Consider the following 14766-nt stretch of genomic DNA (forward strand, 5'->3'; position numbering starts at 1 on the left):
TCCTGAGGCTGGAGAGCTGCAAGTTCACTCCTCTGTACACTCGCAAGTTAAATATGGGTGTTGACGTGTCAGTGCTGGTATCATCTTTTAATTACGTTCTCCACCCTCTGTTCCCAGACGAAGTGAGTGGGGTCAAGTACCCCCCTAAGCTCCAGGGCCTCTCTAGAGCTCTGCTGGCAGTGGGCCCAAGGGCCCCTGGGCACAAGCAGTGTCCAGCTTGGTCCCTTCGTCAGCTCTGGGCACGTGCTCTGGCTTGACTGCTGGGTGCTGGCCAGAGGGGCAGTGGAGCAGGGCCAACGCATTAGGAGAAAGTGCTGGGCCGGGTTTCAGTTCTCTGATTAGACTGAAAGATTTAGCTGCCAATTGTCATCAGCCAAATTTCTCACACTTTGCCTGATGAGTCACTTGTGCTGGTTTCCAAGTGGAACAGAAGGCTCTGGGAAATTTGCAGTGCTTATTTTAGATCTGCTTCAGGGAGGGGGCTGAGTGTCCGATGTGATCCTGGTTTGCCTCACATCAGGGCTTTGTGCGAGGGACTGTGGAACGCTCTTCCAAGAGTAAACAGCTTCTAACTAAGGCTTTTACAGTTTTTTTTGTACTTCTCTGTGTCAGAATTTCAGATTAAACATGGTAAGCGTGCATCACATATGTGCTGAGGAACAATGCGGAACATTGCTTCTTCCTCCTGAGACATGGGCTCAGAGGATGCTCTTCCTCTTAAGATATGTTACCAATCTGTTTATTTTGGCAAGATAAACTGTGTTAAGACTTAACAAATGATGTCTGCAAAGCACATGCTTTGTGAAGTGTATTGACAGGCCGCACATGTTTCTCTGGGCGGAGACTGTCTTGTTGATCCCCCTGCTCCATCCTTAGTTGGCTCTGGGTTAGAGATTTGTGTTGAAGGCCCATGGCCAGCTGCTCTGCTGCTGCTAAAAGCAGATCCAGCACTTACCTGGCCGCTTTATGTGTCTTTCTTGAGTCCTGAGAACCAGCATCCACGATTGTGTTATAGCATATACAATACAGATGAAAAATAAACAATAACAAAATGCCCACGTGTGAGCCCTCAGCCTAACTGAGAATATTACTGGCTGAGTAATATTCCATTGTACATCTGTACCACATCTTGATCCATTCATCTGTCGATGGACATTTAGGTTGCTTCCATGTCTTGGCTATTGTGAATACTGTTGCTATGAACACATTTGTCTTTTTCAGATGTCTTTTATCATCTTTTTATAGTTGTCAACATATCAGTCTTTCACCTCTCTGGTCAGGTTTATTCATAAGTATTTTATTTTTTTGTATGTGATTTTAAAAGGGATTATTATAATTTTTTTTTTTTTTTTTTTTACTTTCTCCTTCTGACTTCATTAATGCATTGTTTCCCTCTCGTGTCCTGCCGCAGAGCCCGCTCATTAGTTTCTGAGGCTGCTCTGCACTGATGGGGGGCTCCCGAGGTGAACATGGGCTCAGGGCCACGCACACACCCCACACCCCTGACTGTGGCTCCGACCACACTCCAGCCTCTTTGGCCTGTGCTCACCCCAGGTCTGTCTGCATGAAGATGAGACAGCAGGTGGTGGCCAGGACCCTGTGTGCACATCTCTCTATTCTGCCAGCCGCGGTCTGTGCTGCTCCCCCAGCTGATGAAGGGGGACCCCGGGGGGGAGCACCTTATATAGATGTAGATGTAGTTTAAATGAATTTATGGGGGGAGATGAGCTTCGAGTCCTTCTCTTCCACCATCTTAATCTCCCAGCCTTAATCAGATTCTTAAGCTGTTTCTTTCATCTGGTTTATTTATTTATTTTTTTTTTTGCTGTTGGATTGCAAGAGTTTCTTATATATTTTGGATATTAACCTCCTATCAAATATATGGTTTACAAATATTTTTTCCCCATTTGTTAGATTGTCTTTTTGTTTTGTTGCTGTTTTCCTCTACTGCCAGCAACATGCATCAAATAGCCCTTCCTTTCCTAATGATTTGTAAGACTGTTATTGTCATATATCTAGTGTTCACATGCTAGTTGATCTTGCTTGAGCTCTGACCACTTCCATTGGTCAATTAGTCTGTTTTTGCACCTGTGTTTTGTTTTAAGGTGATATCAGTTCCCACTGCACCCTGGATTTTCAGGAGGAATTTTGACTGTGTTAGCTTTTTTATTTTCTGTAAAAATTGTGTCAGTTTTTCAAGTTGGATTGTGCTTGGAATTATAGTGGTTCTTTAGTGAAAAGTGGACATCTCTACTGTATTAATTCTGCCCATAAATGTGGTATTTCTCTATATTAAGGTGTAATTTATTACCTTTCAATAAGGAATAAGTTTTCCTTTAGTGCCTTCCATTCTTGTTGCTGTAATAAATAGTATCTTCTGTAAGTCTCATTTTTGAGATTGCTGCTGGCATGGAGAATTGAAGTTGGCATTTGTATGTTGATCTGATATTTACTGACCTTTCAGAATTCTTATTGATTCTAGTGATTTTCCTCTGCGGACAGTCGTGTCATCTGAATAATGGCAGTCTTCCTTTTTTCAGTCTTCACCATTTGTATTTCTGACGCTTAGTGTATGGTTCATTTATTATGGTGCAGTGTTGAATCAAATGGTAATAGAAGACATCTTTTCTGGTTCGTCATTAGGAGTAATGTTTGCTAACCGCTTTTGAGCTCTCCTTTATCAGAATGAGTAATAGGTTTTTTGTTTGTTTGTAAATTTTTAAATTGGGTCTTCACTGTGGCGCGTGGGCTTTCTCTACCACATGGGGGCCTCTCGTTGCAGAGTGCAGCCTCAGTAGTTGCCGCGTGCGGGCATAGTTGCCCTGCGGCAGGGGAGGTCTTAGTTCCTTGACCAGGGATGGAACCTGTATCCTCGGCATTGGAAGGTGGATTCTTAACCACCGAACTACCAGGGAAGTCCCACTAATAGATTTTAAAACATGGTTGAGTATTGAATATCATTAATTGTGTTTCTACTTGATCTGTTAGTGTGATCAGTTGGTTTTATGGATTTTTCTTTTGTTAAAGTTGCCCTTGCATTTCTGAGTTGAACCCAGCTCAGCCATGTGTCATGGCCTTTTGTGAATGGCTGGGTTTGTTTGGTGTCAAGGTAACATCACTTCCTGAGTTATGTCTTTCTCATTCTTGTTTCCTCTTCTCTGGATCAGTCTCTGTAAGATTGGTTGTTTTATTTTTGTTTTTTGCTAGTTTAGTAGATCTCACCTGTAAGTTTACTAAGTTGGTATTTTCTTTGGGGGAAGAATTTAAGCTAAAAAAATCTGAATGGTTAGTTATGGGAGTATTCAGGTTTCCTTTTTTCCTTGATCCAAATATGAAGACACTTTTTTTTCCCCTAATAATACATTTATTAGAATGAAACATGCCTATTTCTTACAATTTTGTTCTTACTGTTATTTCAGAATACAGTTTTAATGTGAAAATGGTATATGGTCATTGGTAAAAGTAATTCAGATAGTACATGAAATTAAAATTCTCCAACATTCCATCATTTATCACTTTCTTGGCATCTGTTGATTCACATCCAGATCTATGTAATACCTTTATATAATCAGCATCTCATGTCATTAATTGGAGTTAGAAATCGTTTTTAATGCAAAACCTTAGAGGAATGATTCAGTGACTGTTTTCAGTAATGCTGCAGCAAATACGCTCATGCACAAATCACAAGTTAGACAGACATTCTTTAATCAGCTCCATTTTCAGATAACTCCTCAAATGGTGTCTTGTTCTCTGTAAGGTTTCCCTTCACAGCTGCCCTTTCATGAATTAGGCAGCCTTTAACAGTGGATGTGTCCTAGAGAGAAAGAACTTGGTCATTAAAACTATAACAGAGGTTATTGTATTTTTTCATAACTCTCTTTGTTTCATACAAAATTTCTGATGGCTTATTAAAAAAAACATTTAGAGTGAGATAATCTTTTAGAACTTGCAGAAGGCAATTAGATGAAAGAGGAAAGTAGAAAGTCAAGCCTAGAGAAAATGAGCAGTCTCAACAATCAGGCTATAGTGTCTGTACCTACAAGCCTGACTTTTTAGAAGGGGCTGGAGATACCAGGTCCTTAGAAGGCTCTTGCGGGAAAAAGGGGAAGCACACCTGCTCCTCAGAGGCATGCTCCAAATATTCGGTAAAAATAAAGATGGAAAATGATCTCCTGCAAAGCTTCATGTCGTGAATGACATTGATCCTCAATCCCATGGCAACAGATGATGTCTGAATAGGTTTTATTTGACTCTTTAACCCTCACTATTCCACCAGAGTCTAGCATTTGGATTTCTTTTTGAACAGTTCTGTTTAACCATCAGTTTTCATTATTTTTATTCTTTATTATAGACCTTAGAACAAAAAGAACATTTGTAATTATCTTAGCATAAGCCCAAAATGCATTGTGGAATTTTAGTGATCTGATTTCCCTTATATTTTGAAGCGTTTTGCTATTTCTTAATCTTAGGAAGTAGTTCACCATTACTCATCAATTCCCATCTATAATAAAAAAGAAGCTAAAAGAATAAGAAAATGGAAGAATGATAGAATCACCTACCAGGTTAGTGAAACAGTGAAATGAATCATCACAAATAGAATAAATAACTACTCTTTATGACTTCAGTTTCCTGATTGCATTTTCTAAAATATGGTACAATCTTTCAAGAGGTCTTGAGATGCCATCTTTTTTATGTCGTTGTTGTTAGCATTTCATTGGATGCTATTTGAAATTCAGAATTTTTCACTTTCTGCCCAGAGTATCAAAGAGAGAAATTTTCAGAATAAGATGTTTCACAATGCTAAGCAGAAGATGAATGTAGAGACAGCAGCTCTCTGAGCTCTAATAATGTTGGTAAAACTGATGTGTAAGTGAAATCTGAGACAGTTTTAGGCGATCAGTTTTCCCAAGCTCAACAATTTATGAGCCAACAGTCTATTTCCAAGAACAAAAAGAAAATATGGCATTCCCATCCAGTCAGTTATTCCATGGAAAAGCGTCACCCAGTATTTTGTGAGTTTAAAGTTTCCTAAAGATTACTGACAGTAGTCCTTCATCTTTTTTGATGTTTGTGCAAAAGAATTTATTTAATAGGGTTTATAATTGCATTGATGGTGAAAGCAGTGTGAAAGGAAATAACTGATATAATGGAAAAATTGGCTGAATTGATCATTTTTATTGGTATTTAGGAATTAAGCGAATATATATTACTGCCCTTATGGAACCAAGAACATGGCTGTCCTTCAACAAAATTACGAGCTGTCAAGGTTTGAAAACACACCTTCTGATGGTGCGTGAGCAGGAAGAACCAGCATGAGGAGGACGCTGGGACCTCCTGGAGTTAGACTTTACAAGTGCAGTTGGTCCTTGTTGAATGTGGATTCCATATTTGCAGATTCACTTTCTTGCTGAGAACTCTTTTGTGACCCCCAAAATCAGCACTAGTGTGAATTTTCTTGGTCATTCATGGACATACGTGTGCAAGAGAGTTACAAAAACCATGATCCACCCAGCATACTCGTTCTCAGTACAAACAGCTGTCCTCACCATCTCCAGTGCTGCATTTTTGTGTGAAACGGGGTTCCCCAAATTTTTGTCAAAAAATACTGAAGTACTTACAATTCGATGGTCTTGCTGTTTCAGATGGCTTCCAGGTGTTGTGCCCAAGTGCAGTGAGGCTGGGGCGTGCCTTAGGGAGAAGATGTGTGTGTTAGGTGAGCTTTGTTGAACAGGCTGCTGGCCGTGAATCAACACTGTATGTGAAGTAAGGTGTCTGTGCACAAAAACACACGTGAAACAAAGTGATGTATGCGTTTGTCCACCTTTGCACAGTGTAAATGCAGTGACCAGAGTGTTTGCTGATTCAGTGTTGGGTCAACTTTACAGGACGTAAATACCACAGATACTATGAGTTGACTGTTTACAACATGAGTATGTCCTAGTTAGTTGCACTCAAATAATGTTGCTTGTTTTCAGTAAAAACATCTTCACGACCAGACAAATAGGAATAAAATTTGGGTTTGCTATTTTTAAAAAGTATTTGTTAATTTATTGATTTATTTTTGGCTGCCCTGGGTCTTCATTGCTGCTCGTGAACTTTCTCTCGTTGAGATGCTTGGGCCGCTTGTTGCAGAGCAGGGGCTCCAGTTGCGTGGGCTTCCGGGCTTAGTTGCTCTGAGGCATGTGGGATCTTGCCAGACCAGGGAATGAACTCTGTCCCCTGCATTGGCAGGCAGATTCTTAACAACTAGACCACCAGGGAAGCTCTGGGTTTGCTGTTTTAAAATTCTTTATAAAGTTATCTAATGAAGATTTTTTTTTATTTTCACTTTATTCTTTTGTGAAGTTTTCACAGATTACTTTTAAGTATTTTTTCAAAAAATTAAAGCTTCCTTTGATCCATAAAATGACCATTTTTCTCTGTATTCCCTAGGTTAATAAAAGCTAAAAACATAAAACACTATTGCTGGATGCAGTTCCTCAGGTGCTTACCTTCTCCTGTCTGGAGGTGGCATTTGACGTCTGGCTTAATTTGGAATTCTTGAAAGAGATCTTCCATTACTTCCTTCTTTGAGTCATTGGCAGATTGCTGGGATAACAGTCTGAGGTTGTCCTCTGATGGAGGTTCCAGAGCTCTTGTAGCTTGAGGCTAGAAGACAAGCTGTAGACCAAACCTGAGAGACACCATTATCACAGCAAATACCAACCCTGGGATGTGCATTTATCTCTTGTGACCTTTAGTGTGTCTTCTGCGATTATTTGTTCTCTTCTCCCTTTTTTTCATTGGACTTAATGTAAAAGTCTCTGAATGCTCTGTTATTTATGTTTTTGAACATAGTGCTTGACACATAAGTATTCTGGATTTGACTGATCGGTGATCTGGTGAATTTGTGGATGAACAAATCAATGCAAAGACTGAATTGTATACAGTCCTACTAATTAATGGCAAAATTCAGGCGTGGTTTCTTACTGGCACGTGAGAAGAGTGAAGTGTCAGATGCTGCGCTCGCAGAGCTGCCCGGAGTCACTCAGTGTGGACTCTTCCTCACCGAGAAACCCTCTGCTCTGAAGTGATCTTAGGACCCAGCCTGTCCATGCTGGGGACTTGCTATCCAAGCCTGATACCCACCCCCCACACCCAGGTCTGTCTGCTCGCCATCTGCTGGCCTTCCCACGCGTTCTCACTCGTGCTTCAGTCTCCTCAGGGCCCTCCTCGGGCTTCTCTGAGGCCCATCCTTGCCTTTCCAGTTTCTAATACAATGTCATGGAGTATGTATAAGCCCGAACAGTTCTCTTCTTGACAGAGAAAAATGTCAGTTATCTTTGCTTGAAAAATACGTGATCTACAAAGTGCTGAAAAGTTAGTCTTTTACAGAAATGAACATTAATTCCTATTTGCCTAAGAATTTAGATTAAGTTAGAAAGTTTTTAGAAAATCTAGTAAAAAGCCTATACATATTTACTGCAGTGTTCAAATTGATCAGTTAATTTGAAGATGGGATCAATTAGCTCGATCATTGTTTGCTGATTGGGAACTTTGTTGAAGGCCAACCCATGGACCTGTCTGCGGTGACTCCATCTCACTGGTGTCTGTCTTGTGAATGCCCCTTCCTCCTAGCTGGACAAAGACGACATGGTATACATGGAGGCGTACGACAGGCTGCTGGAATCCTGGCTGACGCTAGTACAAGATGACAAGCACTTCCATAAAGGCTTTTTCACCCAGCATGCAGTCCAGGTGTTCAATTCCTACATTCAGTGCCATCTCGCTGCGCCCGATGGCACAAGGAATCTGGTGAGTTTTAAGCCAGGTTGTAGTTAAAAATCTGTTTCCTCGTGGGCTCTCGTTGGTCTGTTTGTCCCATCACACATGATACTAGAAATTTAGGCTGAGCTCTTTCCAAGGGCTTGCTGAGAGTGCCAGATGGAGAGCAGGCATCTATGCAGGTTTGTGTTTCATGGGCTGTGGCTTCTGGTTCTCCACTTCTCTTTAGTTCTCAGTCACCTGCTGTGTCTTGCTGATTGTCCAGTGACACCCAAGGGGTGATGGCTCTTAATGATGTCAGAGCTCCTCAGAGACGACAGGAACTCCACTCCATGTGGGGGGTGGGGTGTAGGTGTGCACTGGCCATGTTACCTGTGATCGGCGGGAGTGGTCAGACCCCTCACTTCTTTCTCTTCGAATTTCCCCCCTTTAGTAACTGGGTGGGCAGGCGGGCGTCCCCAGCAGCTGCACTTGAAGGTGCTCCTTCTTGAAGGTCCTGAGGTTCTGTTCCTCAGCATAGGAACAGGCTGGGTCCTAAGATCAGCTCAGTCTTTATTTCTTTTGTCAATAACAGACTGCCAACGGAGTGGCCTCTCGAGAGGAAGAAGAGATCAGTGAACTCCAGGAGGACGACCGAGACCAGTTTTCTGATCAGCTAGCCAGTGTAGGAATGCTAGGACGCATTGCTGCAGAGCACTGTATCCCTCTCCTGACAAGGTACACACGGTCCAAAGACACCCCATGGAGCAAACACCCTGTAGTCACATGCCCCGGAGAGCTTTAAGTGTTTAAAGACTGTAAACACCCCCGCCCCGGGCACAGCACATGGAACAAGTGGACAGAAACGCACTCGTGGTGGCGTTCCTTGGCTTGTACATTTGGAGCCCAGGCACCACAGCATAGATGACAGACAGATTATGGAAAACGTGGTATGAGAAACACTGGACCCATATCAATAAACACTTGGAATAACTGGTTTTCAAATGCCTGTTGTAAACCTTGATTGTTTGTAAAGTGATGTTTTAATACTATGTCGTAAACAATAAATCACAATTCTTATAGTGCCATGAGAACATTGTGTATATAATAAATATTTCTGTATATGTGCTCTGTGCTAACATCTGAATCCACGCTGTCAGTAAATGGGAGTGATAAGTCGCTCTGGTCTTTGCTCTCTCAGCCTCATGAAGGCATTGGTGTCTTCCCTCTTGTAGTCTGTTAGAGGAGAGAGTCACACGGCTCCACGGGCAGCTCCAGCGGCAGCAGCAGCAGCAGCTCCTCGCCTCGCCCACCTCAGGCTCCGCCGACAGCAAGACGCTGGACGACCTGTACGAGGACATCCACTGGCTTATTCTAGTTACAGGTCAGTTGCTTGTTTCTCGGCCTGTGTTAATAGCAGCAGTTCTCACATAGGGTTGAACTTGAGACCTGGACACAGCTGCCCTGTGTCCTAGAGCAGGAGCACTTTCCTTACCTGTCCCGAACCACATGTTCTGTGTGGAGCTCAGTGCAGCCCCTCGTTAGTGCTGTCACTAGGTCTCACTGTTTTCCTTGTTGCTATTATTAATACTATGGCTGTTAATTATCACCCCGTCCTATCTGTGAAGCCTGAGACCTGGAGACTGGCCCTGGCCATGCTAACATTTGGAGCCAGAGTGCTGGTCCTGGCAGTCTGACTTTTCTTTAGGGTTTTCTGTAACCATGTTGTCAGTGTTTCTGTATTTTAAATAATCAAAGGGGAAAAGACCTTACTGTTTGGAAAGGCATTCCCAAATATTGACTTTTTATTGAGGTAATAGAATTCATGTTAATTTTGCAGAATATATTACCAGAAATTATTTAAAGGTCATAGAGTAAAAAGCCTACATGTCAATATATGAATTATAAAATTGGTGAATAAAACATTTGTCCTTTCCTATATTTTTGAGGATTAATTATCTTAGAAAGTTTCTTCTCATCAAGCTTGAAATTAACATTAACGTTTATCATTTACTTTTACATCAGTTTATATGATGTATATAAATCAAAACTGAACGCATTTATAGTGCAATTTGATAAATGTAGATTGTTAAGTGTTCATTTTTAATTTTTTTTAAACTGAAGGCTACCTCTTAGCTGATGATACTCAGGGAGAGACTCCGCTAATACCTCCAGAAATAATGGAATATTCCATTAAGCATTCATCTGAAGTTGACATTAATACAACACTTCAAATTTTGGGATCTCCAGGAGAAAAGGCTTCTTCCATCCCAGGGTACAACAGAACAGATTCTGTGATTAGGTAATATGACCTCTATAGCTGTGCTCTTGTAATTTATTCTGTTTTATAAATTCTGAGTTGATGGGTAGATGACTTGAGTGACAGACAGGTTGTTGTAAAGCTGACACATGAAAGAAGATAAAACTTGGAGAAGCCTTGAAACAAGCAAGGATGCAGGTACTCCATGCATTTAAGCAGCGTCACTCTGCTGGGGACGGACAGCGTGTCCAGGGCTGAGGAAAACAGCGTGAGGTTACTCTGGGTGCAGCGAAGCTCTGGGGGCGTCCAGGCTGATTCTCACACACACGTCCCTTGCCCACCAGAAAGCAGTGCTAATGCAGGCTCAGGCACCTGAGTGAAAGCGCCAGGACTGGGGAGTTCTTAGAAACCAGGTGGACGTGAGCACATCCTTGCTGTTCAGGAAGCTGGAACGTCTTTCCAGGGGCGTTCCTGCCTCTTACAAAGCAGAAGTGTTTGTCCTGAGTATCTGACCCTTGGGAGCCCTGTTAAAAGATGGCAGCAGCCTCCAGAGAGAAAATTCACTGTGATCTTTCTAAAAGCAGTGGCAGATCTTCCACTAATTCTTGATGGTGAGGTTAAGGCAGGATGAACCTCAACTAAATATTCTCTTGAAAGCAGATTTGAAAACAGCCGTTTAAGTTTCAGCATCTTTAAATTTAGGTGGCAGGAAGAGAGAATAATGAAATAATACTGCTTCTGTCAGTTGCAAGATCAGTAACTCAAGATGCTGCCCCCTCATTCTTTTTATTTTAATGCAAAATATATAGATACCACTTAAACCTGTGCAATGAAAAATACGATTTTTAAAACATTAAACTGTTAAGCAGACGTCAGGAAAATGTTTGGGAATTTATCTCCTTTATTGTTGCATTCTCTCGTTGGGAATAAAATACCCATGCTTTACTGGAAGAGTCTTCTTTCTTCCCTTTGGAGTTGCTGTAGGCCTTAGGTGAGCGACTGGTTTGAATTGGTTTGGTTCACAGGGAGTGTTCACAGCCATGGTGCTGTCCTGTTATTTTCCGTGCCTTTGTCTCTGTCTGGGCAGCACCCTCAGGAATGCTGTCCTCGTGTTTTCAGTGCTTTTTCGATTCTTAACCACTCTTGGGTATCAGTGTGGGAGCAAAACATTTTGGTATCTGAGAGCACAGACTATGGAGGGTTGAGGTGGGGGTGGAACAACAAAGAATTGCTATTGTTTTTCAGTCCAAAGGATTAATGTGAAATTGAATGGTAGGAGAGAATCGGGCCTTGTTTACTGAAAAAGTAGTTCACATTTCTTGAAGAATTGATCACTTGACAATTACTGAATCCTTACTATGCACCAGACACTGGTCTAGACCAAAGCAGACAGAGGCTCCCGTCTTCCAGCTCCTCATTCGCAAGAGGGAGAAGCAGGAAGCCGGGGAATTGTTGGCCAGTGTAGGAGCTGCGGGAAGCAGACAGGGCCACGGGCAGACGTCACGGCTGCTGTCATGTCACGAGACGTCACCTGATGCCACGAATGTGGGCTTTACCTCAGAGGTACCGGGTGCCCTGCTGTTTTAGAAATACCTTCCATTTACTTACTGGAATGTGTGTTCTCAGTGCTTATATCCATTGAAATGAAAAGCAGGAATCAAATTAAACATAATATGGGCTAATTTAGAAAAAGAAAACCCACACTTATCTTAGTCAGATACATACATCTTTGTGTATGTTTTTTAAATTGCAGTATAATTGGCCTCCAATATTATATGAATTACAGCTGTACAATATAGTGATTCACAATTTTTAAAGTTTATGTAACATGTATAGTTAGGAGATTTTGGCTGTATTGTACAGAATTTTTTTTAATAAATGTGTTTAATTTATTTAAATTGGCATTACATTTTGCTTAGTTGTGTATTAATAAGTATTGTAATGATAACTTAATCCAGAGGACATCTTTAGCACAGTCTTATCATGGGAAATTTTTAAGAATTGTATTTTAATATCTTTATATACTTGTTTCAGAGAAGTATACGGTATGATCAATAAAGTGAGTATAAACATTTATTGTGTTAGGATAATATTTTATGGGGAATGAAATAGAAATAAAAATTTAAGGAGAGAAAGAGTATAAAGTTTCCAACTGTTAAAAGAACAATTTGTTTATTTTTCAAATGAATGATGGTGGTGTCAGAATTCTCTGATTATCAAATTCCAATGCATACATTCAAGTGGCCACTGTAATTACTTAGTTCAGATTCTGTGAAGCTGCAAATTATATCATTTAATTAATGGAAAAAATTTGATATGCCAATTTAAAATGAGTTGTGAAATTGTTGGGTTTTTTGTTCATATACTCTCTTAACTCTTAGCACTGTTGGCAGAGCATTCTATATACATATACATATATATATACGTGTGTATACAGTGAGATGTAAGAGGTTCTGGGGGCAGGACCTTGTGGTGTGGGGGGTTGGGGTGGTGTCACAGGCCTGGAAGGAGCTGGGCAGCAGGGAGCAGTCATGGCAGGAGGTGCTTCTCAGTAGCTGATTTGGTCAGGAGCTAAAACTGTCCATGAGCTTCCATGTAGCGAGGGGGTTTCTGTCCCGAGAGGAGCGGTCTTGCCTCTGCACTGAAGCTGCTGAAGGGGTGTCAGGATGAGTTCCTCCCCTTCAGTCCTTCACTGCTTTGCCTTTTAGCCAAAGTCAAGTTAAATGGACATCGCTTGTGTCCCCTCCCAAACGCAGAACAAAGACTTTTTTTTTACTTAACCGCATATCCTGCTATGTGAATACTGCACAGGGTATGAACTCTGTAGTGTTCAGAAAGGACCATACGTGCAACATTTTTATTGAAAAATTCCATTACTAATCAAGTTTTTTAGAAAGTAAATAAGACTGTCAGATTTAGAGACAAGACTCAATATTCAGATGGGTCACTTAGCTGTGCCTGTGCACACCATAAAATAGCCAGCATGTGAAAAGAGAGCAGTGCCAACAGTGGGAGTTTTAAGTTGCATTTACTCTGCGTGGCTAACTTCATGCACTTCTCCATCTTGAATCTGTACATGGTAGATTCACGTGTGCTCTGTCCCAGCAGAAGATGTCTCTAGCCATGACTCTTTGTTTTCTTTCTTCCTGCTTCCTGAAAGGTCAGCAATAAGACAGAGACACAGATGAGTCTCCAACCCTCTTGAAGACAGTATCAGAGAGTTGAGAAACAGAAAAGGGCTTTTAGGGGGAAAAATATGGTTAGACAGCCAGTAAAGAAAGAAAGAAACACATGACCTCCTTTTTGTGCCCACAGGCTATTGTCTGCCATCCTCAGAGTTTCAGAAGTTGAATCTCGGGCAATAAGGGCTGACCTCACACACCTGCTAAGCCCTCAGATGGGCAAAGACATTGTCTGGTTTCTAAAGCGCTGGGCAAAGACTTACCTCCTGGTGGATGAGAAGCTGTACGATCAGGTCAGAATGTGGCACCGCTTGACTGGGTTTGCATTTATGAAGATGGGAGTTAGAGAAATGAAAACAGTTTTCTTGGTGATTTTCTTATCAGCATGTGAGTAATAGCCAAGCGTCTTCCACACTGTGTGGACAGTGTGCTGTTTAATTAACTTTTCCTAGAGTGTATCATGTGATTCTGCATACTTTAAGCTCTGTGAAGTTCAGAGTACTATTTAGGAATGGATTAATTTATGTTCTCTGCATTTAATGTAAGTACGTGCCTATGTTCCTGGTATGAGAATAGTTAAAGCTAACAGAAAAGCCACAGTGGGGAACATCTGTGGGTTAAGGGTGTCCTTTCTGGACTTCAGGAAATGAATACCTATAGAAAATTGGTGCGAGGTACTTCAGGTTTAGTGCTAATTTCAGTTTGATTTCTCTGTGGGTTTTTCTTCCTTTCTTTTCAGCAGGTCTTTCTGACCTTAAAATATTTGTTTTCTCTCTGAAGATAAGCGTGCCATTCAGCACAGCATTTGGAGCAGACACAGAGGGCTCTCAGTGGATTGTTGGCTACCTCTTACAGAAGGTCCTCAGCAACCTCTCGGTGTGCAGCAGCGAGCAGGGCCTCGCGGACGACACGGTTCAGCTGCTTGTCACGCTGGTGGAGAGAAGGGAGAGGTGAGCAGACGCTGACCCACCTGTCAGGTCAGGAGAGGCTTTCCCACTGACGGACAGTCGCCCGGTCCCGAGGTCCAGGGAGACCCTGCGGTTTTGGAGCAGTGTTTAAAATGGGGGTCCCAGCTCTCGGGCCATGGACGGGTACTGTCCATGTCCTGTTGGGAACCTGACCTCCCAGCAGGAGGTGAGCGGGCTTCATCTGTATTTACAGCCATTCCACATCGTTGGCACCGCTGCCTGAGCTCCGCCTCCTGTCAGGCAAGGGGGCAGGAGCACAAGTGAGATGCGCTTGAATCATCCCCAAACCACCCCTACACCATGCCCCTGTCCGTGGGAAAATGGTCTTCCACGAAACTGGTCCCTGGTGCCAAAATGGCTGGGCACCGCTGCTTTAGTAAGTGTATCAAACCGTTGGAACAAATGCAGAGAGGTCTCTCCCACATTAGGAGTAGAGTGGTCTAATTTGAATTTTCAGGTATCCCATTAGTATTACCCCATTTTAAAGATGAGAAAAACTGGTAATTTAACAATTATTTTAATTTCACAGAATAAAATTTGTAGTGTGTTCTACAACAAATTCTGGGAATGTTTTCAGTTTTCTTACTCCGTGGGTCCATGGTTGTGATTACTC

The 14766-nt window shown here is 42.0% G+C and overlaps 1 protein-coding gene across 4 annotated transcripts in view; it reads left to right on the plus strand.

Annotated features, from left to right (window-relative positions):
• Positions 1 to 14766, plus strand: part of XPO4 (exportin 4) — a 91947-nt gene that overhangs the window by 65482 nt on the left and 11699 nt on the right. For all 4 annotated transcript variants that reach the window (XM_061434987.1, XM_061434988.1, XM_061434989.1 and 1 more), the window contains 6 exons: positions 7618 to 7794; positions 8339 to 8481; positions 8979 to 9127; positions 9868 to 10045; positions 13319 to 13478; positions 13966 to 14135. In XM_061434987.1, the coding sequence (XP_061290971.1) occupies positions 7618 to 7794; positions 8339 to 8481; positions 8979 to 9127; positions 9868 to 10045; positions 13319 to 13478; positions 13966 to 14135 (977 nt within the window). The remainder of the gene's footprint in view (positions 1 to 7617; positions 7795 to 8338; positions 8482 to 8978; positions 9128 to 9867; positions 10046 to 13318; positions 13479 to 13965; positions 14136 to 14766) is intronic.

Source organism: Bos javanicus, chromosome 12 (genome assembly GCF_032452875.1).
Source record: "Bos javanicus breed banteng chromosome 12, ARS-OSU_banteng_1.0, whole genome shotgun sequence".
Lineage (NCBI taxonomy): Eukaryota > Metazoa > Chordata > Mammalia > Artiodactyla > Bovidae > Bos > Bos javanicus.